The sequence below is a fragment of the Struthio camelus genome, chromosome 15 (genome assembly GCF_040807025.1).
Source record: "Struthio camelus isolate bStrCam1 chromosome 15, bStrCam1.hap1, whole genome shotgun sequence".
Classification (NCBI taxonomy): domain Eukaryota; kingdom Metazoa; phylum Chordata; class Aves; order Struthioniformes; family Struthionidae; genus Struthio; species Struthio camelus.
Window position 1 is genome coordinate 17,209,449 of NC_090956.1, and position 23,122 is coordinate 17,232,570.

Below are 23,122 nucleotides of genomic sequence, written 5' to 3' on the forward strand. Positions count from 1 at the left end.
TATAGGCTACGGTCAGCTTCTGCCTCAAGTTTTCTTAATGTGCTCCACAACCCAATTTCCGTGCTTACGTAGTGCTCAGGTTACTACACCATTGTAAGGAGCCTTACACCCCTCTCTCTAGTATCCTAGTAACAGTTGCCATAAGTTTGCTTCCTATCATCAAGGAAGAAAATACAGTATAATTATAATCTTTCTTTTAGAGTCTTGCTGATGACTCCGGACAGTTGCAATCCCTATTAATCAGACAGACTCACTCCACTTCTCTTTTATTGCTGATAACCGATTAACTCCAATATGGAGCTAAACTAATTTTTCCCACCTTGGGAAGGGGGCTGACTGGCTCACGGGCAGTGAGAAATCTTTGGAGAGTAAAGTTTCTAGCTGTCCTCCTGATCCCACAAATTTCTTGCAAACCCTATGCAAACTGTTTTTTGTATATGTGTTTCAGTAATAAAGAGAATGGTATGAGGCATAATTCATTACAGATCATGTGGGTTTTGAGATACTTTCATGAAACATTATTATCAACACCTGTGCAGACTGAGTTAGACCAGTACTCCTTATCTCCTAATCTCAAATGAAACACATGCCTGACGGTCTAATGTTTCGTCTCAGAAGCAGAATGTATATATCCCTATGGTTATGACTCCATAAGGTATGAAACAGTGAAGAGTCAGATTTGCCGTCCAGGCCCAACTGAATGACTGCTCACAACTCAGGACTTTCTTATACCTTCTTTGCACAAGTGCAAACAGCTACCCACTATCCCAGGCAGCAGAAAATCAAGACTAATTTAGTTTCCAGTGAAACAAAGAACAGACTGAACCTTTTGGGCCTGACCCTCTTTTCATACATTATTTTTGGAGAGAAATTCCAGTGAAGCTAAGAGTAAAATACTGATTTAAGTCAGATCAGAACTGAGCCACTTACCAAAATTACCAGATAAGTAGATAGCTTATTGTCCATACATACGACCACCGTGCAGGTATTCTGCATGAAAGACAATAAATGACAGGCACTGACGTGAGCTCTTCTTATAATACTTTTTGAATAGTGAAAAGGACATACAGAAAAAAAAAAAAAAACAAAAAAAACCTTTATTTATAAGAAGGAAACTTCTATAGCACAAACTTTTTCCACACCTCAGTAGTATGACAGCAGTAATAATTGTCTCTGGTGTTCTAGTTTCCTGATATGAAACTGCTCCATAAATCCCTAAGCTTTTCATTACTGATTAAATAATACTTATCTATGCTAAATAAAGAAATAAAATGCTGTTACAATTGAAAAGAGCATCAGCAAATATGCGATTTATTTCAGCAGGTAGTAAGTTGTTCGTAGCAAATTATATTTTATTCACTGCTTTAAAATATACAAAACTCCAAAATTGCATTTCCATTCCTTAAAATCTCAATAAAACATTAGTTCAGTCATCGTCCAGCCATCATTTAGTCATGTTTCACACACACATTGATTATTCTGGATGAAATATAAAAGTGAACATTATTACATTCAGTGAAAACATTCTAGTAAACAGCACATAGCCATAAAACACTTCATTATAAAGGATTCTATCAGCTAGCAGTTATGAGGATCATTTTTCTTGTGACATAAAATTTTTCAAGGAATTCCAATTCTGTTTTAAATTAGTTTAGGTCTTCAGAGGGACTTTAATAGAACTAGCCGCAGCAAAAGGGGTGTAGTTCAGGGTGAGTTCATAGAAAGATGCTGTTGTTTTTACTGTGATATACTGGAGTCTGGCAGAAAAGTAAAAAAAGGCACAGGAACTTTGGTCCTCAGAAGCAGGGCTGCTCCCACGTCCTAGTTTTTTGACAAATGCAGCTTTCTGGCTGGGTAATTACAGCCAGACTTTCAGCTGGGCTGAGAACATTTAGTCCCAGTTGAAGGCTAAGGAAGACAGAAAGGACAGGGCCTCGGGAAATCATGCTCTTTAAAATCTTGAATTTACGCGAAGCCTCTGCACTCTGACTGCGTGCACTGCAAGTCGAGCGCAAAGCTCCTTGTTGACAGCAGGAAATTCTCCAGGCCTTGCGTTTTCACGTTAGGACCCTGCATCAGTAAGGGGGACATGTCTCACAGTGCAACAACAAAGCATTACAGTTGGGAGCAGAGAATAGTAAAATGGTGATATAATAGACTTGTCTAGATATTATTACAACTACTACTCTTGTGCAATGGGACAAATATAACTCTGCTAGAGTCTTAACAATAAAGAGACCAAAATCCAATTGGACAATAAAATACTTGATATTTGTTCTGGGACAGCATACCCAGCTTGAGAAAGGCAGACTGTGAAGCTAATCACTTTATTGAGGTAAGTCCTTTTTCCAGTCAGAGGCTGATAGTGTTCTTATCACACTCCTTCTTTAGGATAAGACAATACCTAATAAATTATTATTTTAATGCAAAATCTTTTAGTAGAATGTATTATTCATTCTACCAAGTGCTACATAATTTTAAACAAGCTAAAGAGGATTTGCAGCTGCTGTCCAAGTAAGAAAGCACATTACTATTGATCACTACGCACCTTTTTATTTTTATAGCAAGATACGGCATCCTGTCATGAACCACATTCCTCACTGCCACATACATATAGCGTTATCTAGCATCATCCGTCTCTGGGTACAACCCTCTAGAAATGGCTTCAACAATTTATTACAAGCCATTGGAATCTGCAAACTGATGAAAATAACTGATTGAGAAACCAGTTTCCAAAGTTTTCCTTTTTGGGGAGTGAGTGCAGAAAGGTTAAGCAACCTCCCAAAATTAAGGCAGCAAATCTAGGCAAAGCAGAGAGTCAAACTCAACTCAGAGCCTATAACGAGAACCACTGGACCATTTTTTCTCTTTAATTCCTCCTCCTTGTTAGTCTGTACCATTCTATTACTTAGATTCTGTTTTTAAACTGCTGGATATTTTACCATTTGCCAAATATCCGTGAGTTGAAAGGTTTATAGTAGCACAACATCAATCTGATCAAAATATTCAACAAGCCTGCAGTCGTAACAGACAGGCACGACAACTCAGTGGATTTCAAAAGAAAAGAAATACTATGTTTGAACAGTCTGAGGTCTCCAAGGAAAAATTCCTAAGTTATACAGGAAGTAATCGTGATGAGTTAGCGACTGGCATTGACTTAAATCAAATTCAGCTATTTTACGGTCATTGACGCAGTTGGAGTTACTGCCTTTCAGGTGTTCCGCAAAGCCTCCAGAATGAAGTACATACTCCACGCTTTTTTGGCATTACATACTGAACCTGTTTTTTCACCTGTTGATGAAATTCTGCCTTTCTTCTGCAAATGTTTGTTTTTGCTTCTAATCTAAAGAATTGCGTCTTATTGCTAAGCACTGTTTAAACACATCCATGATTTTCTCTTTGACGTTGCACGCATTTCACTGCAATAATGAAGTCACCCACCAGAGTACCAACCTTTTGGCTATGAATGCAGAAGAGTGATACAAATAGTAAGAGGCTGTGGTTAACAACTAGCATGGAGATAGAAGTTTACCTGAAAAGCTACAAAACATTTTATGCGGATGTTCTTCTGGCAGGGAAAGAAAACATTCCCTGCCTGTGTGCCCAACACAGGTCCTAAAATATTCCTGCACCAGATTCCAGACTGAGTTAGGCAACTACATGAGGAACTCTACTCTTATTTGTAAAAGTAGTAAGGTTCAGAGCAGTCCTCCTAGTTCCACAGGGAGGTTTGAACACTTAACCAAAGTATACACTAAAGCCTCAGATAGTCGATATTTACTGTTGAAAGCTATCTAATTTTTAAGCCAATCACATGTTTAGAAGTAACCAGCAATTTCCAGGGGTTTGGGACTGAGTCTTGGTATCAAAGAGAAACAGAAGGAAAAGAAAGAAAATTTCCCAGCCATACTTTAAGGCTGTGGCATTTTCACTCTCTGTGTGTGCGCTTTGATTGCCTTCTAGATTTTGTTCCTCTCCACTAGCCAGTCAAGAACAAATTGATGATGACTTAAAAGGCTAATTTGTTTGCATTAGAGAGACCCTGAGGTAAGCCTGGAATAACTCGTTTCTGTAGAGGGAATTAAAAAAATGTGAAATAACAGAAAACTAATAAAATGCAAGGCACTGACTCCAGGGTGATAACATTTTTATAAACACAGAAGAAAAAGATCTCCTTTTATTGCAAGGACAGTCCAGCAATGCAAACACCAACCTACTCCTAAAAATTGCATTCTGTACTATTATTACCTTTATAAAGAAAGGGAAATAAAACTATTTCTCTGCTCAATAACAGTGTAAAGCTAAGAGATGTATTTGGTACAAAATCAAAATAGAAAGCAAATTGCCTAAAGATCTCTCAGGCAAGGCTGGGCAATCTAATGATACCCTCTTCCCCTTCAAATTAAAAACTAAGCCTATCAAGTTTTAGGTGTATTTCAGGAGGTTTAAAAATAGAACTTCTATCTCCATTTCATCCACAAATTGAGGCATTTAAGAAAAAAGTAATTGTCTGAAATGCCTTTTGTATACACAGGGTAAGAAGGAAACTTTGTGCAAATTGACATAATTTGGTTGATGGCAAGTTATTCCCAACTTCTTATGCTCCTTGATCAAAGCTCAATAAAATTGTTACTGCCATGTACAGAATTAAATGTATCTGTCTGGGAATAGTTTTTGGGAATTTGCAAATAGCATTCCTAGATTTTCACTGGTCTTATCCGGCTGCTTGCTAAAAGCAGTTTTCAAGCAAAGTACCCCAACAGTCCCAGTCTACTGTGCTATGGGAGAACACGCTTACTGCTTTTACAAGACAGAAGTGAACTACATCAGCTTATTCTAGGATTGATAACAAAATTCCCTATTCACATTCTCCGTGGAACTATCTCCATGCACCTACATACTCACATGTGCACTTAGCACCAGTGTCCAGGTTGTTTGCCTGCGAGTTTCATGATCGCTTCCTTTAAAAGAAGTACTAGACTAAGAGCAAAAAGTACTGTCTTCCATCCCCCAAAACTTGCAAATCTACACTGAAAAGACCGACAAAGATGGAGGGAAAGCAGAAGGAATCAATGAGTCTACTAGCAAGCAGGATGAGGGACAGGTTCTGCCCACTTGCTGCTGCTGTTGTCAAATTTTCTAGCCGTTCCAGCAGAGAAGTTCAAGCAGGGAGTTGAAGAGTAGCCCATCCCGTATTAGATTTGGGCTTTCAAACACTTTTAACTTATCTACTGCCTCAGATTTCCAAACCAGTTAAACAGAAATGAATATGTAAACCAAATCCTCTTAATGTTCAAGTGCAAAACACATTTTGACTTTTCTAATTTAAACCACCCAAATACAAAATGTATGTGTGTGTGCATATGCTGTATCAAACATTATGCTTTATCTACGTTTTTTATCCCTGGTAAGATAAAGAAGCATCCATATATGATCTGATATCCGTTATGGTCTTTAGCGTGCCATTGGAAGGCATTCAAATTCAGCAGCAATAAAGGTAGAAGAACATTCAGTAGAACTGAATTTTCGTTTTACAGATGAAATAAGTGACCTACACAGTGCCACAGAGCCTATGTATATGTCGGAGATGTTACAGCTGTTGGAGCATCACCCTTTTTCTTAACCAGCACAGGATATTTTTATGCCATCTGTATTTGAAGTAATCAATATAGAACAGATAATGGAAATAACAAGGGGCAGGAAATCTACAGCATACAAACCGCATAAGGTCCTCAACATGATTTCACACACCTTACAGCTTAACTTATTTTTAACATTATTCCTAGATAAAGTTAAAGTTAATGTCTGGCCTACCAAAGGTGTCTGAAATGCTTGTTCTGCTGCACTACTAAACCAATTTTTTAAACTTTTGACTACTAGGCCTATCTCCCCCTTCTTTCGAATTCTTTAATTTTATTAAATAAGTAGATATTATTTCAGAGCAGTAGTCTATCAGCTTATGAATGAAGCAAATATATCTGATAATTTAAAAAGTAGTAGACTGATTTAAAAACTTAGAAAGAGAGTGTTTCATTAATATGCATGAGGAAGAAAGAGGAAGGAGTATGAAGAGAAATATTCAATACTCTAGAACTGCTGTAAGTTAGAATGTGAGTGATGAGGAGTCGGGTTTAGCTTTATGAGACTACTTAAAGAAATGTATACGGCATGACAAAATACTAGCAGAATTTGATTCTTGAGTCAAAATTCTCGTCTAGTGTCATCTAAGCCATCCAGGTGCTAGCTGAGCATAAGATTTGAAGAGCAAAGGATCCTATTGTCTTGTGACCCTCTCTGCAGATCAAATTCTGATTTTTTTTTTAAAAACTTCCCAAAGGATATGAAAACTCTCAAAACTTATATCTTATTTTATTCAAAGGCATACTAAGAATATGAAATCAATCCTAAGAGACAATACAGGTATGTGGCCTGGGCGTGATGCACTGGAACGCTGGAATAGAGGTAGCAAAGTTCAGCACAGAAGAGTAATTTGTGCTGACTCGCAAATGGATACTGTGTAATGATCAGGATTTGGCAAAGACCAAAGGAGACAATCAAAGGATGGACCAGAAAAATTGAAAACAAATGCACAGAGATGATGAGGAAAGGAGAAAGCACAGCGAAGAAAGAAATACATAGAAGACTGACGTGAAAGAACCAAAATTAGCAGTATCTATTAATAACATCACCTTTGTCTCAAGACAAACTTCTGTGCTGACTGGTGCAAGAATTTCCTCCTGCTGCTTCCCTTTGATCTGATTGTGAATATAACTTTCTACAAGTATCATAATGGTTACATACTATATATAATAACAGTATGTAATCTTGTAAATATGTTCTTCATACTACCATTCACTGCCTCTGTTAACAAAACATACTAGTAGAAGTCTCAGCAGCCTTTCAATTTCCAGGAAAACCTCACAGAAATGTAAATTTCCAGCTTCTGTTCAAAACAAAGGGTTGCATCCTGATACCAGAGCATCTTGCTATGATACAAAGCCCAAATTGCACAAAGTGATTTTCCTTGCTTCTATGTTTTAAGCTGAATACATACGAAAAAAAGAATATGAACCTTGGAAGTAGAATGCTATTTTAAAGTTCCTTCTGCATTAGCAGATAGCAGCCTTGGAGAACAGTAACAGTATTCAAGTATGTTTTACGTTTCAAGCTGGTAATGACTATCCGTATTTCTACAGGCAAAGTGCTCGGCATGAACTTCAGAGAGGCTCCTCTCCGGTACGGAGATTTCCAGCAGGAGAAAAGACCTTCAAGCTACGTCTCGGCATGAGGCTGAAAGTTGTTTCACCCAGCCATCACTTATCCCTCAAAGACAGCTTTGCAATCGGTGTTAATACATTACTGAGAAGTGCCATGCCTGACTCAGTTAGTAACACAGGTGGATTTTTTTCTTTTACAGGTCTTACACGAACACTGTGCAATAAATAACAGTCTATCAAATAAATTTTCTTTCTCTGCTTTCATTAGCTGTTCTTGGATGACAAGGTTCATTTTACTTTCAAGCTAGGGCTTGTCCTATTCTGTTCTTGCAAAACACCATGCCACATAAACATCATTTAGTACCACTGAATAAACGTGACAGAACTGAACGTTTGGCGAGCCCCAAGAGAGCACCACGTTCCCCAAACAACGCTACGTAACCTGTCGTGCACGTTATTTTGCACCTTACGGGTTCACCTCTGCGCAGGAAAACAAACCATTTTACGAAGCCTTTACGAAACCCTTTAGGAAAGCAGGTGGGACCGGATGAGGGGGCAGCCACGCTGCGGAAGCGCAGAAGGCCACATCTCGTGGTGAGGGGCGCAGCCAGGCCGGGGAGGCGCGGCGGGCTGCCGCTGGCTCGCTGGCTGCCGCTGGCTCGCTGCCTGCCGCGCTTCCCGCCGCCGCGGCCCGGCTCCGCCCGGGGGCGGCGATCGCGCCAGGCCGGGGACGCGCCGCCGCCGCCGCCGCCGCCGGGCACCATGGCCGCCGCCGCCGAGGAGGAGCAGCTGGCGCTCGGCTTCCAGCGCCGCTTCCTGGCGGCTCGGCCGCTCCGCTCCTTCCCGTGGCCGGTGAGTCGGGGCCAGCTGCGGGCGCCGCGCTGCCCCTGGGGGCTGCCGGGGAGGGAGGCAGGGAGGGAGGGCGGACGAGCCTCGGCGGCCCGGCGCCTGCGCCTGCACCCGCCAGCTGCTAGAAGTAACCAACGTTGGCGGCGGTTTTATAGCCCAGCTCCCCCACTTACAAGGCGGTTCCGCATGACAAGAAACGCTAACGTGAAGGATTTTGTTTTCTTCCCCGAAATGTTTCTGCTTCGCGGTTCACTTCACGTGCTCAGAGCATCTGGTGTTAGAGGAAAGTTAATTTCGGAAAACCGGCCTGGCAGAGCGTGTAGCGGCAGCACGCTCAGAAGGGCGCGTTAGCAGCTCCTACCCCAACTTTACCGAGACACAATTTTAGAAGTCGGACTTTTCTAGACAGCATTTGGCACTGCAGTATTCTTGAGCCCTCCCTATTTAAGTTGGGATGTGCATCATTTTTCAAAGATCAGCATCTGTGGCTATTGACCCCTTTTACAATAAATTAATTTTCACAGAACAATTCCCTTTGTGCAGGGATTTGCAGTTTACAGACTGGAAATGTGCTGAAACAAGTCAGGACATCTGTTTTACTTCACTACCAACTGAGTTTTACTGCAGTTGAGTTCACTATGAATATTTCCACTGCATCAGCAACTCGGCTGACATTGAAGAGCCAAAATGTCACTTGCCTTACCTACATGACTGATCCCAATGACCGCACTGGAAGCGGTCACGTAAGCACTCAAAATTAACTATCAGTGAGTCAAGAAAGTGGCCTAAAAATGTAACTTGCTAGAAGGCTATATTGAAAAAGCAGATATGGGGACAAGATTTTGATTCACAGTGATGAGTGTGATAAATGGATGTGAAATTTAGCATGTTTGGTCATAGTCTGATCCCAAAATTTCCAGTGTCTGGAAGGAGATATTCAGTTCTACACCTAGAGGAGGAATGGTTTAAATATTTATGACTTCACTGGGGCAAGAGGCTTTCTACATCAGCATAGGGAAGCATACTGTTTTGTCGCCCAGTTTTCAACTTTGTCTTGCATTGCTTTCCTTATGAATTAGTAATGGTCTGTTTGTAATGCATAATAGATTATGTTGACGTCACCCTTCACAGCAGGCTTCTTTGTTTCCCACTGTGGACAACGTGGGTGGCTTTTGTTTTCTAAGTAGCACTTAGCGAACTTGGGTTGTTGTGTATCAAATACTGAGAATGGGGGAAATTCTCCTTTTTTCCCCCCCCTATTTTAGGAACTTGAACAAAAACTAAAGACTTCAACGGATTCCTCACTGCTGGTAGATATATTGCACAAGGTAACATGGACTAATTTAATTTTATGACACTTAAAAATATACTATAGAGCAGGCTAAAACTGTTCAGCCCCTTATGTAAGCAAAACAATTGTTGCCTTACACTGTTTTTTGTTGACAATTAGATGGACAGAGAACTCATACCAGTTTTTCTTTGTGCCCAGCTGAACAGGAAGTTTTCTTTTATTCATGTTATGCAGCTGTTCATCATTAGCACCAAAATTAAAGACCAGTGTGCCTATCTGAGCACAGATGTCTTTAAGACCACAAACAAATCAGCCAAATTGATCTCATATAAATGGTGTTCTAATTATTAAGAAAGAAGTAGGTGATCTAAGTCACCATCAGATTTCATACAACTTTGTTATATACAAAGCAAGACACAAAAAAAGGCAAAAAAAAAAAAAAGAGAGAGAGAGAAGAGAGCCAGTTGGACTCCTTCTCCGCTCAGTTTTCTATTACTTTTCAAAAAGTAAAGAACACACTTGCTTCCTCAGATCTCTACCTTGGCAAAGCTATCAGAAATCACCAAATTTAATTTTCTGGTTCAGTATCACTTCTTTTAACTACAAATTGAATCACTATGCATTTCATGGTGCAAAGAGAACCAGGTTCATTAGTGGCTCCCTTTTCGTTCTCTGGCCCTTTACTGCTTTTCATCAAATCTTCACTTGGTAATTGATTTCATTGTAGTTGTTGGTTTATTGTTTCAGACTATTCTCCACCCTCTGTGTGTAAAATATCCCCCTTCCAACAAGTACAGAAGAGGCTTTTTAACTGAACTCATTAAAAAGGTAGTGTTTACTTTTTATATGGCTTGGAACCTTTTTTTCATCTTGGGATGGGCTGTCTTGGTTAAATGACAGCCCTTACAAATCACTTGAAAATATGACATTTTTACATTATAGGCTGATTCTTTGTAATAACCTAGGATAGCATTCAGTACAAAACGTTATGGCAAAGGTGTATTAAAAGGGTATTTGATGTGTATATAGTGTCTGTTTCAAGATCGATACATTGGTATATGAAATTCTGTACTATTCTTTCACACAGCATGAATCCACAACAGCTGAACCCTTGGATGAATTGTATGAGACACTAGCAGATATTTTAAATAAAGAAGAATCCACTCACTGTTACAAAAACTACTTACTGGTAAAAACAATATTGCAATATTATAAATCACTTTTAATCAATTAAAACTGAACAGTAATTGGCTTAAAAAGTAACCCCAGAAACCCAGAGCACAGAGTGCTTCCTACCTTTCTCCAGATGCTAGTACTGATTTTAAACAATGTAAAATATGTTTTCTGTGCTGATGCATCTTTCTTTTCCTGCGTGTGTCTTCCAGCCCACAGGAGAATCTATTACCCTTTCTGAGAACGTGGCAATTATCTCACGAGGAACCACAGGGCTTGTCACATGGGATGCTGCTCTTCATCTTGCTGAATGGGCAATAGAGAATTCTGCAGTTTTCAGTAACAGGTAACAATCACATCACAGACAGAAAAATAGGGAATGGTGCTAAGGTATTTTCATCCGTATCACGAATGAGCTACGCAACTGTAATGTGATAATACACATTAGTTACCCCCCAAATAACTGAAATTTAAAATAATGCATAATGTTTAAATAAGAGCAAGAAAGAATCCCACTGAGGTATTGGTAAGTGTTAGTGAGTCCTAATTTCCCTTCCCTAAGCACTCATCAAGAAATTAAGGAATCATACAATACTTTTGTAATTTCATCTCAAGATCTCAGAGCATATCACAGATGTTAATGAGAAACAGCGCCTCTGTATTTTCCTGGGTTTGATGACAGTAATGGCACGGCACAAAGAAGCTGGTTAACTTGTTCCTGACACTGTAACCCGCAGGGCCTAATGATTACACCCTTTCCCCATGGGAAAACTGTTGCTCTTGCCAGTACTGCTCTGCAACAGTTGAGCTTGAATTCAGCAGAAGACTGCAGCTGCTTTGAGACAGGTATTAAGATCAAAACCATTACATCATACAGTCTGACCTCCTTTGTTCTGTAGGCTATTACATTGCAGCTACCCCACTGTCCAGCCAATAACTTTAATTAGTGCACTTAGCTTCAGGTTGAGAATCATTTTGCCTAACTTTACATGATCACAGCGCAGATGTCTACATCTCTTCTCATTATCTGAAGTTTTGTTTATAACCAGTGGAAAAGAACAAACGCTTTTGGGGAAAGATTCAGCTGACTTATTTTACTCACAAGTAAATGGACTGTGCTCTAGAAGTCTGTTTCTCTTCACTTACTCTGAAAAGAACTGGACAACCAGTTCAGATGGAGACAATCATGCTGCATATGTCTAAAGTTGGATGGAATATGTCTCACCCCAGTGTTGGAAACACTTTCTACCATATGCAGAAGCAGGAGACTGAAATTCCTTCATTTCTTCAGGCCCAGAGAAGCACATCCAGATGATCCTATTGGCTGCTGCTTCTAACCCCTTTCTTCCCCCCAGAAAACATAAAATATCTCTGCTGAGCAAGCTTGCAGAAGAACTTTCTCAACCCAGCCCTGTATAAATCAGTGTGACATTAAGCAAATTAGCAAGACACATCAGCTGAAAAAGAGGTACTATCTTATGGACTATTCTGGTTTTGTTTTAAAGTGATTTGAGATCTGATTTCCCTGTAGGTTTACTAGGCTTCATCCCAGCATACTTCTCCTTTTAATCCCCATGTAGGATGTCTGATCTGGAACATTCAACCTTTTTATTGTGGAAGTCAGTTCAGGGCAGTTTAACAAGGAATATAAGCATAACATAATCTTGACTAAGAGAGTATTTGGATCACTATCAAGGGGACACAGGAGCTAGATCTGGGAGCTGTGTAGTTTCATACTCATATGATGTGGGAACAGGCACTTAAGCTTGCTTATAAGCCTTACCTTTGGGTATTTGTATACTGTATCTCAGGTAAGTCTTCCAGTTGCTCCAGGAGATGTTAATTTTAAAAATCTCTCAGTAACTAACTCTTACACTTGGAATTGCATCTTCATTATTTATAAGTTCTGATTTCATAATTCAATTTGGAGTCCTAATAAATATTTATTTTACTCCGTTAACCTTCAGGACAGTCTTGGAATTAGGAAGTGGGATCGGCTTCACCGGAATTGCAATCTCTAAAACCTGTAAACCCAAGGCATATATATTTAGTGATTACCACCATTGTGTTCTCAAACAGCTGACAGAAAACATTTGTTTGAATGGCTTTGTCTTGGAGCCTGAAACTACTAATCGTATCCAAATGCAGTCCGAAGGCCAGAAGGTAGAAGTAATGAATTACCAAAAACCAAAAATAACTGTTGCAGAACTTGACTGGGGCTCAGTTACAGAAAAACAGCTGATGGATCTTCATCCTGATGTCATCATTGCAGCAGGTACCAAACCCTTCTGATTATGCTTCCCTGTATGACATCATGCAACAATAAGTAAATAACAAGGATAAAACGCAAAAATATTTATGTGCAGGACTCAGTCGTTTCAGTTATGTATCTGAAAGCGTGTAACAGATGTACTCCCAATTCACTTCACCATTCTTTTTCAGATATTCAACGGTATACATATCACTGAAAAACAAATTATTTTTCTCCTCTGTAACTTTTTTTAAATTGTAAAGAGAAGATGATAAATTAGTCGCCCGTAAAAGCCTCATCAATTAGAGCTGACAAACTTGTCAGTCTCATAAGGAACAATGCATATTAAGAAAATGGTACTTTTGTGGAACTTACTTATCTACCAATCTTGAGGGGCTTCATAAACAGTGAAGATGTTAAATGCAGCAGTAGTAAATTTTCAGAGCTGCAGTTACAGGATTTTACTCCCTGATTTGGGGCTTCACAAAGCAAAAATTGCCTAAGAATTCAGGTGAAGTAATGAAAAAACATATCTATGTCATCAAAGGCATCACATTAGATAGTGAGTTCCATAAAATGAAGTTGCTGCATATCATCTAATCACAACCATACTGCTCACAGAATGCACAAAATAGCCTAACTTAGATGCATAAAGGTAAGGTAATTGAAAACTGAGGGTGAATTACATATATATATATATATATATATATATATGTATATATATATATATCATTTTCCATTACCAGCTACTGCAACACAGATTTTTATTATGTTTCATCAAGAGTAACTGGTACATCTGTCACCGGTACATGCCTATATGCCTTGACTTAGTATTCTGGTCATGAACAACCATCTCTTGATTATCAGTTCTTAACACAAGATTGACAGACCTCAGAATCAGGCTGCTAAACAGTAAGGCTGATATTTTGTACCCCTTAATGGTCAGTTTTAGGTCCTTTCATAAGAATTCCTACTGTTAACAAATTATTCAAGATGGAAACTGCTGCAGTTCAAATGAAGTGTTTTGTGATCAGCCACTGAAATACAGGCGTCTAATAATTCAGGTTCATTCTGCTAAGGACAGTCGTAAAAGATAGTACCACTGCTCAACTTTTTTGCTTAAGACTCTGCATGAACTTAAACACAGTATTTGACAGTCCATTTGCAAAACGGAGTGCCAATTTTTCATGGGTTTGGACTGATAGTACAGATGAGGGCAAGTTGGCACAGCACACACAATGGGATATGTTTTCTAAAAGCTTTTCTGGAGAACGTTTAAGCCCTCAATTAAAAAACAGAAATCATACTCTACTCTAAGGTAAACATTTTATCTTTTCATCTGTAATTTTCATTCTGCTTTTTGCTCATTTCCTCAATAAATACCACATAATTTCCTTTTTGTGCAGATGTGGTATATGATCCAGAGATAACTTTAGCCCTTATGGGTATGCTACAAAAGCTCTCCACTTTCAGAGCAGATGGAAAACCTCCTGAGGTCTACATTGCTTTTACAGTTCGTAATCCTGACACGTATCATCTGTTCAAGGCTGAACTTGGTAGGTGCTTTCTCATTAAGTGTATCCGTAGTTTTGGCCTCTTTCCTAGTTACTTAATCTGTAATAGAGATGAACAGGAGCATTTTTTTTAGTGATGGCTATTTTCTGATAGTGAGATTCTTATAGCTGGATCCAGTGGAGGTCAGCCTCAGAGCCATGACCTTCCCACGTGCACTGGATCAGGAGATTGGATCTCAGCTTTTTGCGACATCCTGCCTATCATAACTCACATTTGTTATAGCGCCAGCTTAGGATGAATTGCAAGCTTGGTGGTAATAGGAAAGATCATGAGAGTTAAGATTAAAGGAGGAAAAACATCTGTACTGCACTGTTACAGTGATAACAGTTCAGATACAGCCTAAAATTTTTTACCGTGACTAATTTTCTTTGAGGATTTAAAAAAATAAACATGAAATAAAATAAGGAGGAATGCTGGATTTTGCTTCACATACCCTTCAAAAGCCTGTCTTCTGCAGTCTGCTAGCTGAACAGATGGCCTTCAGCACTTGGTTAATAAAACTGTTGATTGCATAGCACAAGCGTACCTGTTAATTTTTAAAAATACATACTCAGAAGCATTTGACTGTAGCTTGCTTTAACAGCATCCTAAAAGATCTCTTCTTACAGAACTTGGCACACAACTTTCGCTCTTCATTTTGTTAAGCAGAAACGTAATTCCCAGTGTTTCTCTTCACAGATAAAATTGGCATTGGATGGCAGATTATTCCAGCCCACAGGAACAGTTTTTTCCTCTATGACCTGCATTCAAATGTAACTATTCTACAACTGTTGATATAGATTTGGTAAATCCAATACAATTAAAATTTTCATACGTACAAGATTATCTTGAATTCTAGAAACATATGAGAGGTATTAGAGACACAACTATAGGCACAGACTGTTGTCAAAGTACGTTACGTTTTTCTCCTGTAATTGTCAGCATGCATGTGAGCAAGCAGCTGCCCTTAGCAGAATCTGTGGGCTTAGAGTTGTAGGAAAAAGCAAGCCCTAATCATACTGCACTTTGATTCTGTATACAAGGCAACAGAACTGAACTGTATAGTTTCAGCTATATTTTGATTTGTAAATAATGGAGGCTCATCTGCAACATCACAGGATGAATATCTCACACTGAGAAGGGAGCAGAACAATGTTTCATAGTAATAAATAGTTTTTAATAATGAAAACATTTGTAGCTGGCTGTAAACTTTTTTTATACGTTTGTATATACTTGTATACTTGCAATGCGAGTCATCTTAGAACAAAATGAATGATACCTACAATGAACACAGTAGATAGCATCACAGATTTACATGATGCTGTAAAAGAAGGAAAATGATTCTGCTGTAAATTAGATGCATCTTTTCTCTGCAGCGATGACAAAAATCAGAACTTCATTTACATTTCTCTCACATAACAACTGACACAACTAGCTATCAGGAAGCCATCCTGTCAGACTAGCCAGAAAATGCAAGAACCACCATTCTCCATAGCAACACTCCTCGTCTAAGTGTACTGCAAGGAAGAAAAACGTATCTCACCTTTTCTGCAACTTCTGATAATCCATTAATCGTTTTCCTGTTTGACAGTATTAGTCCTGAAGCAGATAATCAAATGTGTTGCTGTTTCTCCTCTTTTGACTTCCAATTCTGTACTTGGTTTTAAAATCTACTTAAGAAAATAAACACTTAGTATCCTCCCTCCATATCAATGGAGAGAGAGTAGGTAGATGACAGGTAACTTGAAACGTGAAGAGTCATCTTACTCTTCAAGTTGAAGAATGTGACTGTTAGTATAAGTCAGATATACAGAAGTAAATCCCTTACATGTTTTTGTTTTAGCTGCCTCTCAGAAATGAAGAATTCAAAGGTGCTATGTATAGACTGCATGCAGCCCAAACAGGAGTTCCTTTATCTTGCTTGGCACAAAATTCTCCACGTCACTCATAAGTTTTGTAAAGCTTTTTTTTCTAGTCTTCATCTTCTGATGGCTTTTTCTTGGTTTAAAAAAAAATATGTTATTTTGGGAAAATGAAACCTTTCTAAAAAGTTCAGCATTATCATTTACATTAGGGAAGTGCCTAATTTACTTCCCTGTGCATATCATTGGCAAAAGGGGACTTGACATGTCAACACTGGACAGGGTTTTGTTGGAAAACAGTGAAAAATCAGTAGTAAATCTTTATGGCTCATTCTCCAGTCAGTAAACCAATGAAATCGCCAATCTCCTGCAGTAAAGAACTTGGCTTCATATCTTCATGTTCACATTAGTGGAACCAAACCCTATCAACAAGTGTCTACTCTAAACACAGGGCTGAAAGAGAAAGGGAAAACTAGCAAATAGCTGTCTAGTTTGACAAAAGTAGTTATTAAATGATAACCAAGTAAGCTGGTTTAGAAACCCTGGTGAAGAATTCATTGTAACAATCCACCACCACTGAAATAGGAGTTCTGAAGGGAGGGCCTGATAAGCCATCTACCATTTTTCTTTAATTCATAAGCAAGACAAGTTATAGGGAGCTCTTCTTAATTGTACAGCTTATCTAGATGACGTTCCCTAAGCTGGGAGTGAGTAGCTCACTACAGTGAGTAGCTGTCGCTGTATAAAATGCCCAGCCTAGTGCCGAGCATTTTTCATCGTCTTAATGAAGTACTTGCTTGTACAAGTATTAAAAATACTATCATTTTTGTAACATACTTGATATGCTAGAATTCAGAACAGAGACTTTTTTTTTTTTACACTCACATTTAAACTGCGAGAAAAAAATACTATATCCCGTCACCATAGCATGGAAAAATTACTCAAAACATCTTTGCAGAGGTTTTTTCCCTAATATTGCAGCTAAATCAGAGGTTCATTAAAAGTTCAAACCTCTTCGAAAATACAGCTCTTTATTTCTGAAGCCCCTATTTAAGTTTGTTTGCAAGTTCTCAAATAGTTCCATCATCATTTTACAGCGTTCTATGATGATGATCAGAGGGTATTTACTATGGGATGTCACAAAATGAATCTCTGTACTGAGCAATATTTTGTACTGCCCTAGCTCTTGACAGAGAAATACTAAGGTGAATAATTGAGTGGTTTCCAGTTAAGAACCAGAGCACACAAATCACGTCCTGTAAGACTCAGTGATATTTAATTCCAGTTAAAACAAAAATTCTTCAGGCACATTGCAAAAGCACAATTTGTAGAAAGCCAGCAGAAACTGTTGTTCTCCAACAAAGATAGCTGGGAATGGCAAAATAAGCAGTAGAAAAAGTGCCGCTCCAAGACAGACAAGAATTTTGGGCAACTGACCCAGTTTCCTGAAACAGCCATTAATCAAGTAACAGAAATGAACAGAACTATTTTAACTGTCAGGGAAAAATATTAATTAGTCCAGCAAACCTAGCAAAAGAATAAAGCTAAACCATCATCCTATCTCTACTTGTCCAAGCAGCAACCATGTGATAAAACCAAGCACATTTACTCCTTAAATGACTGACATCTATTTTATAAAGATTCATAAAGATGCTGAAATAAGCAGCCCATAAGTACTGGGTCTGCATATGAATACTAACTATATAAAAAAAAAACAAGGCTATACCTGAGTGAGCATTCAGAAAGTGAAGTGCCTTTTTATTAGATTATACATACTTTAATAATCTTTTTTTCCTCTTCTATTCATCTGTTCAAATAGGAATACATTTTATGTTCTTTCTCAAGGTAAATGGGCATATTTACTTCAGTGTACAAGGACAATGCTCATCAAAGGAGCCGTTTTCCTCTCAGTGTTCAATAAAGCTGTTACGTATCAATGACTGTGCTTCCATACTGTTGCGCACACTGTAAAAAGGAAAAGAACTTTGAAGCTAAATGGTTCTTTCTTCATAACAATATACAAGAGGATATTCAGTATTTGTCTAGGGAAGACTAGCCAAGAATATGAAACGTTTTAAAAAAAAAAAAAAAAAAAACAAACCACAAAAAACAACCCCACAGTATCCTCAGTTCAAATTAAACACAGTTCAAATAAAAAGCATCTCCCACTCACAGGGAAAAGAAACCCCAAATCACCTCAAGTGCTTACTGCAAAGGAAGAAGTTTAAGTAATGTATACTGTATGTACAGTAGGAATAACTGGTATACTTCATACACACATTCAGTATCTACACCAAAGAGTAACCTTTAACACATGAGTTCCTAGAGTAGTTCAACCCATCTCACACTTTCTAAAGGTTAATTCCAAGTGATAAAGAAGGAAAGGTAGTTCAGATGGCAAGGTTCAAGTTCTTTAGGGTAGGAACCATGTCTTTCCTCAATACTTATATAGTGAGCAAATGACAACCTCAACTGCACCTTCAAGCACTATTCTCACTTGCACAGGAGACTCAAATTGTGAAGAACGAATTGTGCTGAAACACTTGTCCCAAGGTGAAATGATTAAAAACTGCAACAAAGACAAAACATAAAACGTTTATTCACCATTTATAACATCTATGCAAATCCAGGAATGTATATTTTGACACGCTCCTTCCCCCACAAAAAGTCATTCATTCTGCCTAAGCAAAGGAAGAACAGTCTGGTCCCAACTCTCATCCCAGCGCAGCTGCTTAGATGCCCGAAGATTTCTTCTGAAATTGTGAAGTTTGCCCTCCAGTGTAGGAAATTCCAAGAAAAGCATCTATAAGTTGTTAAAAAAAAGGGAAAAAAACACACACAGAAAAATGTCGTTATTACCTTTTAGGTTCATTCTAGCCTTCCCAATTTTTACCCTGAACTATGGTGTTGCATAAAAAGGAAGCTCTTTGCTCTGACCCTCTAAACAGTGTAAGGGGACAATACTTAAAATCTCATTGACAGCTTCAGATTCACATACAAATAGAAATATGGCCAATAAGATTCACCAGGCAAAAGAATATCCTCTGAGAATGCAAAATACATAGATGATAGTCAGCTAGGAAAAGGTAGCTCCCATGGTATCGCCTTTCTAATTACAGCCAGCAGGAAAGAAAAAAGAATCAGTCAAGCGTTTACCTTCAGCTGTTCTGCAAGTTCATTTGAATCCCTAAATATCAGACCATTTTCATTGTGTTTCACAAGTTCATGTAAACTGTGAACAAAAGTCACAGAAGAAAACATGAGGGAAAAAGCAGCAAGTGTGAAATACATATTTAAAAAGTTACACAGCACTATCTGCAGAGACTATGCTATGATGTGTATAACATTTAAGATCCCGGATGTCTATGTCTGAGCTTCATTCCCGACAAAATGGGATAAAGGGGCCAGGTAAATTTAAAGATTGTTTCCTCCTCCATGTGTCAGCTTATCCAGGTCTACCATTACAGTACAAAAGTGCCCTCTCTCTGGTTTTGTACCATTCATTTACATAGATTACAACTTAGGGCAACGATCCTTGTGGGTTAAAATTAACCCACAAGGCAAATCTGTCCATGATCCAGGTTCGTGGGATTTTCATCAACTTCTGCAGCACAGAAGAGGAAGGAAGAATGGTGGCAAAGGGGTAGAAAGGAATGACTGAGGAACCCATGTTAGGTGGATCAAAGATATTTACAGGGTTGAACTTGCCCTGCAAACGAGGCTGGACTAAACAGTGCTCATCTGTAGAGCATGAGTAATTTTAAGATTTTTTTTCCTGGAAAATAGTTTTAAGTGATAAAATCTGTTCTAAAACCCCATGAAAAAAAATTATTCACTAATCACAGCGTTATCAAGACATCATAGCACAAAGAATATATCTTTCTTTAGAAGAGCCATCATTTCCCCAAAGAACTGTAAATTGTATGGCTATACCGTTATCCCTTCACAGAACAGAGACATGTCTATGTGGAAGGAAGCACTGTAATTAAGTATACAGAAACAAAGTATCAGATCCACTTGGGATTACAGAGTGGTTATTCTTTATGGCAACACTCTCCATTTTGTAGAATCTAGTGTTAATCTTTGAAATGACCTTAAATAAAACAACCTTGAACTCTACCGTTTATCTTACTGAATCAAAAAGTTATTTACTGGAATCACATTTGATATATGGAGAAGCTGCTGAACTGCTGCTTTGTAAGAAAGAGTATTGGTTTTTATGATCAACTTCAATTATATCAAAATAAGCAAGCTCTTACCATTCAAAGTGTATTGCACATACAGGTAAACAACAGCCAAACATATCTACCACCTTCATAGGTAAATCCAAACCACTGGATGATTTATGGAGACAAACACCCAAATCTGCTGAGCCTGAAAAGCAAACAAAACCACCAGCAGCCTGAATTCTCTGAAAGCAACTTCTAATCTTATTGTAAACCTATGTCTATGGGTGACATGAGTTAAACATGAGCCACTCTGCAACACCATCCAGACTGACTTGTATAATATTTTTTGAGTGCCTGAAAACAACATATTTTGTTACTAAAATTAGCCAGGCTTTAGAAACATACTAGATAAGCTGCTATTCTATTAAAAGGAATTTTAAAACCTCACATATCTTAAGCAGCCTTTCTGCCCCCTAATCTCCTAGAAATGGGTAAGTGTACAGGAAAACTCTATTAGAATGCAGACAAGATGTGCTTCACGGCTCACTAGCAAACTCTTCCAATTCAAATGATTTCAAAACAGAGAAACTATAGAATCATTTTATAGACACTTTATTTATTATTCAGAAGCTACCAAATTACCTAGGTTTTAAAGACACATAAATGAGCAGTCGCTAGGCCCCCCAAAAGTCGATCAAGTTAAATTTGTATTTTACTATAGTATTAGGCTTACTCGCTCTTTATGCTATTACATTGAACATGCCGACGGAACACTATTCCAAGGAAATATTAATTTAGAACTTCAACTACTTTTGGTTGCTCAGCCAAAAATTTTCATTTCCTTCACTGAACTGATCCTGTGGATAAACTGGAACATAAATAGGCACACTGTATTTCAGCATACCTATACGGATTCAACATTAAAATAGCAATGCAGATACTATGTCTGCTTCTCAAAATAGCTGGAAAAAAACTGTATAGTCACAGAAGCTTAGCGGTTTTCCTGGCATGAGGGAAAAACACAAGTACTACACCTCTCTACCGTCATTAACCAGCAATTTCACTCACCTACTATATTCACCTGTACAAAATTTGGATCAGCTATCTGCAACTTTGCTAAGCTGTTTTCATACATTCTCATGTCTAATTTAGTAACACTATTTACCAAGCAAAAGAGGGTAATCCTCAGCTTCAAGCCATGGGGTACAGATCTGGATATGTCTGAAGTGCAATTTATCAATCAGTTGGTTGTAGTACTCTTTTAGGGGTCCTTTGCCTTTTTAAAACAGGACAAAAAAGTGATTTTATTGGGATGGCTGAAAATAAGGTGTGGCCTGTGCATCATAGTGTACAAAATCCTCCATAGGTTGACAAAATCCTGTTGTCTCAGGCATGTGAAAAAGATACCACCTATGACCCCCACCGAAAAAGGTCCCCATGAGAATAATTTCCCTTGAAAGCAATGTGAATCTAGACTTAAACTCTTAAGCAGTAATCAGAATAGCTTGCCCTTAATATCTTCCAGTCTTGTCCTGCTTTTTGCCTACAGCCATAAGATAACAAAATAGCTAATGACAAATTTCATCAGCACAATGGCCCTTCAAAACCACACTAAATTTTAGTTTACTATTAATGAGAAAGCTAATCAACGAGCATTCATTCCATCTGGGTCACTTTTTTTTCAAAACTTTGTTTGATGAGTAAATCTTAATTTCCAGAACTAAATAAAAATCTTTCTGTTTAACAGGCCAAACATCAGAATTTTACATTTCTTTTGCTGCGGTAACTCAATGATCAAAACGTTAAGATTAAAGTATGTTGAAACTGAAGTAATCCACAGCTGTCCTAGATGGGTGGGCTGAAATTCTCCTTTTTAAAAATACAGCATGGTTACTTTGCTGCAACAGTCCAACTATAATTTATTATTCTTATCTATAAACAAATATAAAGACAGCAACAGTTCCTCCTATCTCTTTTCCGTCAGTAGAACAGTTAGCATAGTATGATGGTAGAAGTGAAGTCTGTTGTATTAGCACTGAAAGACAACTCTAACGCAAAGGAACTACTACTACCTGTTATCACACATACTAAAGATGGAAGCTTGACTCCGTCATTGATATACTGCTCATAATCTGGAGAAGATTAAAAAAAAAAAAAGTTTTGAGTTGATCAATATTTGGATGCCTGTTTGATCACGGAACGATCACAGTTTACAAATCGTTACTTCCTACTTCAAGTATTTCTTTTAAAACATATATCTAGTAAGAGTTGTAAATTCAGCAAGCAAACTTGTATAGAAATAACCTATGGTATTTTTAAAATGCGCTATTCATAAAGCATTTGTTCAACTATCCCAGATCAGCTGTTTCAACATATTTAGAAACTGTAGCTGCAAAGTCTACCAAATAAATCAACACATATTTCCATCTTTCTGACTTTCAAATGCTTACGTAGAGTACCTATAATAGCTTAGACAGTAAAATTGCAATTTCCAAGCTAGTTAGAAATAACCCCCCCTCAAACAACTGCTTTGATTGAATCCAGATGTTCCTCTTCCCTATTTTAATTCCTACATTTAAACCACTGGCACTTTTTCGAATACGCTTGCATTTTCACTTGAATTTAGAGGCGCTGTTGTTTACAGAAACCCTTTGTAACTGTTCAGAATATAGCCATACCCATTGGAATAGTTGAGATGAACTCCTTAATACCTACCTTCTAAAGCTTTTAAAAGGACAGAAAAATCTTCATCCTCT

The 23,122-nt window shown here is 38.2% G+C and overlaps 2 protein-coding genes across 8 annotated transcripts in view; one reads left to right on the plus strand and one right to left on the minus strand.

Annotated features, from left to right (window-relative positions):
• ALG1 (ALG1 chitobiosyldiphosphodolichol beta-mannosyltransferase) overlaps positions 1-23,122 on the minus strand; it is a 29,105-nt gene that overhangs the window by 627 nt on the left and 5,356 nt on the right. For 2 of the 6 annotated variants that reach the window (XM_068909013.1, XM_068909015.1), the window contains exons 8-13: positions 23,082-23,120; positions 22,439-22,498; positions 21,532-21,642; positions 20,457-20,571; positions 19,354-19,429; positions 18,777-19,000 (exon numbers count right to left, since the gene is read on the minus strand). In XM_068909013.1, coding sequence (XP_068765114.1) covers positions 18,866-19,000; positions 19,354-19,429; positions 20,457-20,571; positions 21,532-21,642; positions 22,439-22,498; positions 23,082-23,120 — 536 coding nt within the window. In that variant the 3' untranslated portion in view covers positions 18,777-18,865. Of the gene's footprint in view, positions 1-930; positions 991-10,653; positions 10,837-12,313; positions 12,555-14,789; positions 14,883-15,878; positions 18,163-18,776; positions 19,001-19,353; positions 19,430-20,456; positions 20,572-21,531; positions 21,643-22,438; positions 22,499-23,081; positions 23,121-23,122 lie in introns of those variants that run through there. The other 4 variants (XM_068909014.1, XM_068909017.1, XR_011134760.1 and 1 more) reach the window with 3 other exon arrangements.
• Positions 7,916-18,297, plus strand: EEF2KMT (eukaryotic elongation factor 2 lysine methyltransferase). 2 transcript variants are annotated; one of them, XM_068909018.1, is made up of 8 exons: positions 7,916-8,069; positions 9,332-9,394; positions 10,105-10,185; positions 10,445-10,546; positions 10,743-10,876; positions 12,498-12,805; positions 14,188-14,337; positions 15,035-18,297. In XM_068909018.1, exons 1-8 carry the CDS (start codon positions 7,980-7,982, stop codon positions 15,133-15,135), a joined length of 1,029 nt encoding a protein of 342 aa, XP_068765119.1. In that variant the 5' UTR covers positions 7,916-7,979; the 3' UTR covers positions 15,136-18,297. The 2 variants fall into 2 exon arrangements, with proteins under 2 accessions (XP_068765119.1, XP_068765120.1); XM_068909019.1 differs by lacking the exon at positions 9,332-9,394 and having other exon boundaries at positions 7,925-8,069.

Excerpts from the sequence above, each read along its gene's own strand:
- EEF2KMT (XM_068909018.1), top strand. The coding sequence starts at position 7,980 with ATGGCCGCCGCCGCCGAGGAGGAGCAGCTGGCGCTCGGCTTCCAGCGC. Across the intron at positions 10,547-10,742 it reads GTTACAAAAACTACTTACTG|CCCACAGGAGAATCTATTAC; the intron begins GTAAAAACAATA and ends TGTGTCTTCCAG. Across the intron at positions 10,877-12,497 it reads TCTGCAGTTTTCAGTAACAG|GACAGTCTTGGAATTAGGAA; the intron begins GTAACAATCACA and ends GTTAACCTTCAG.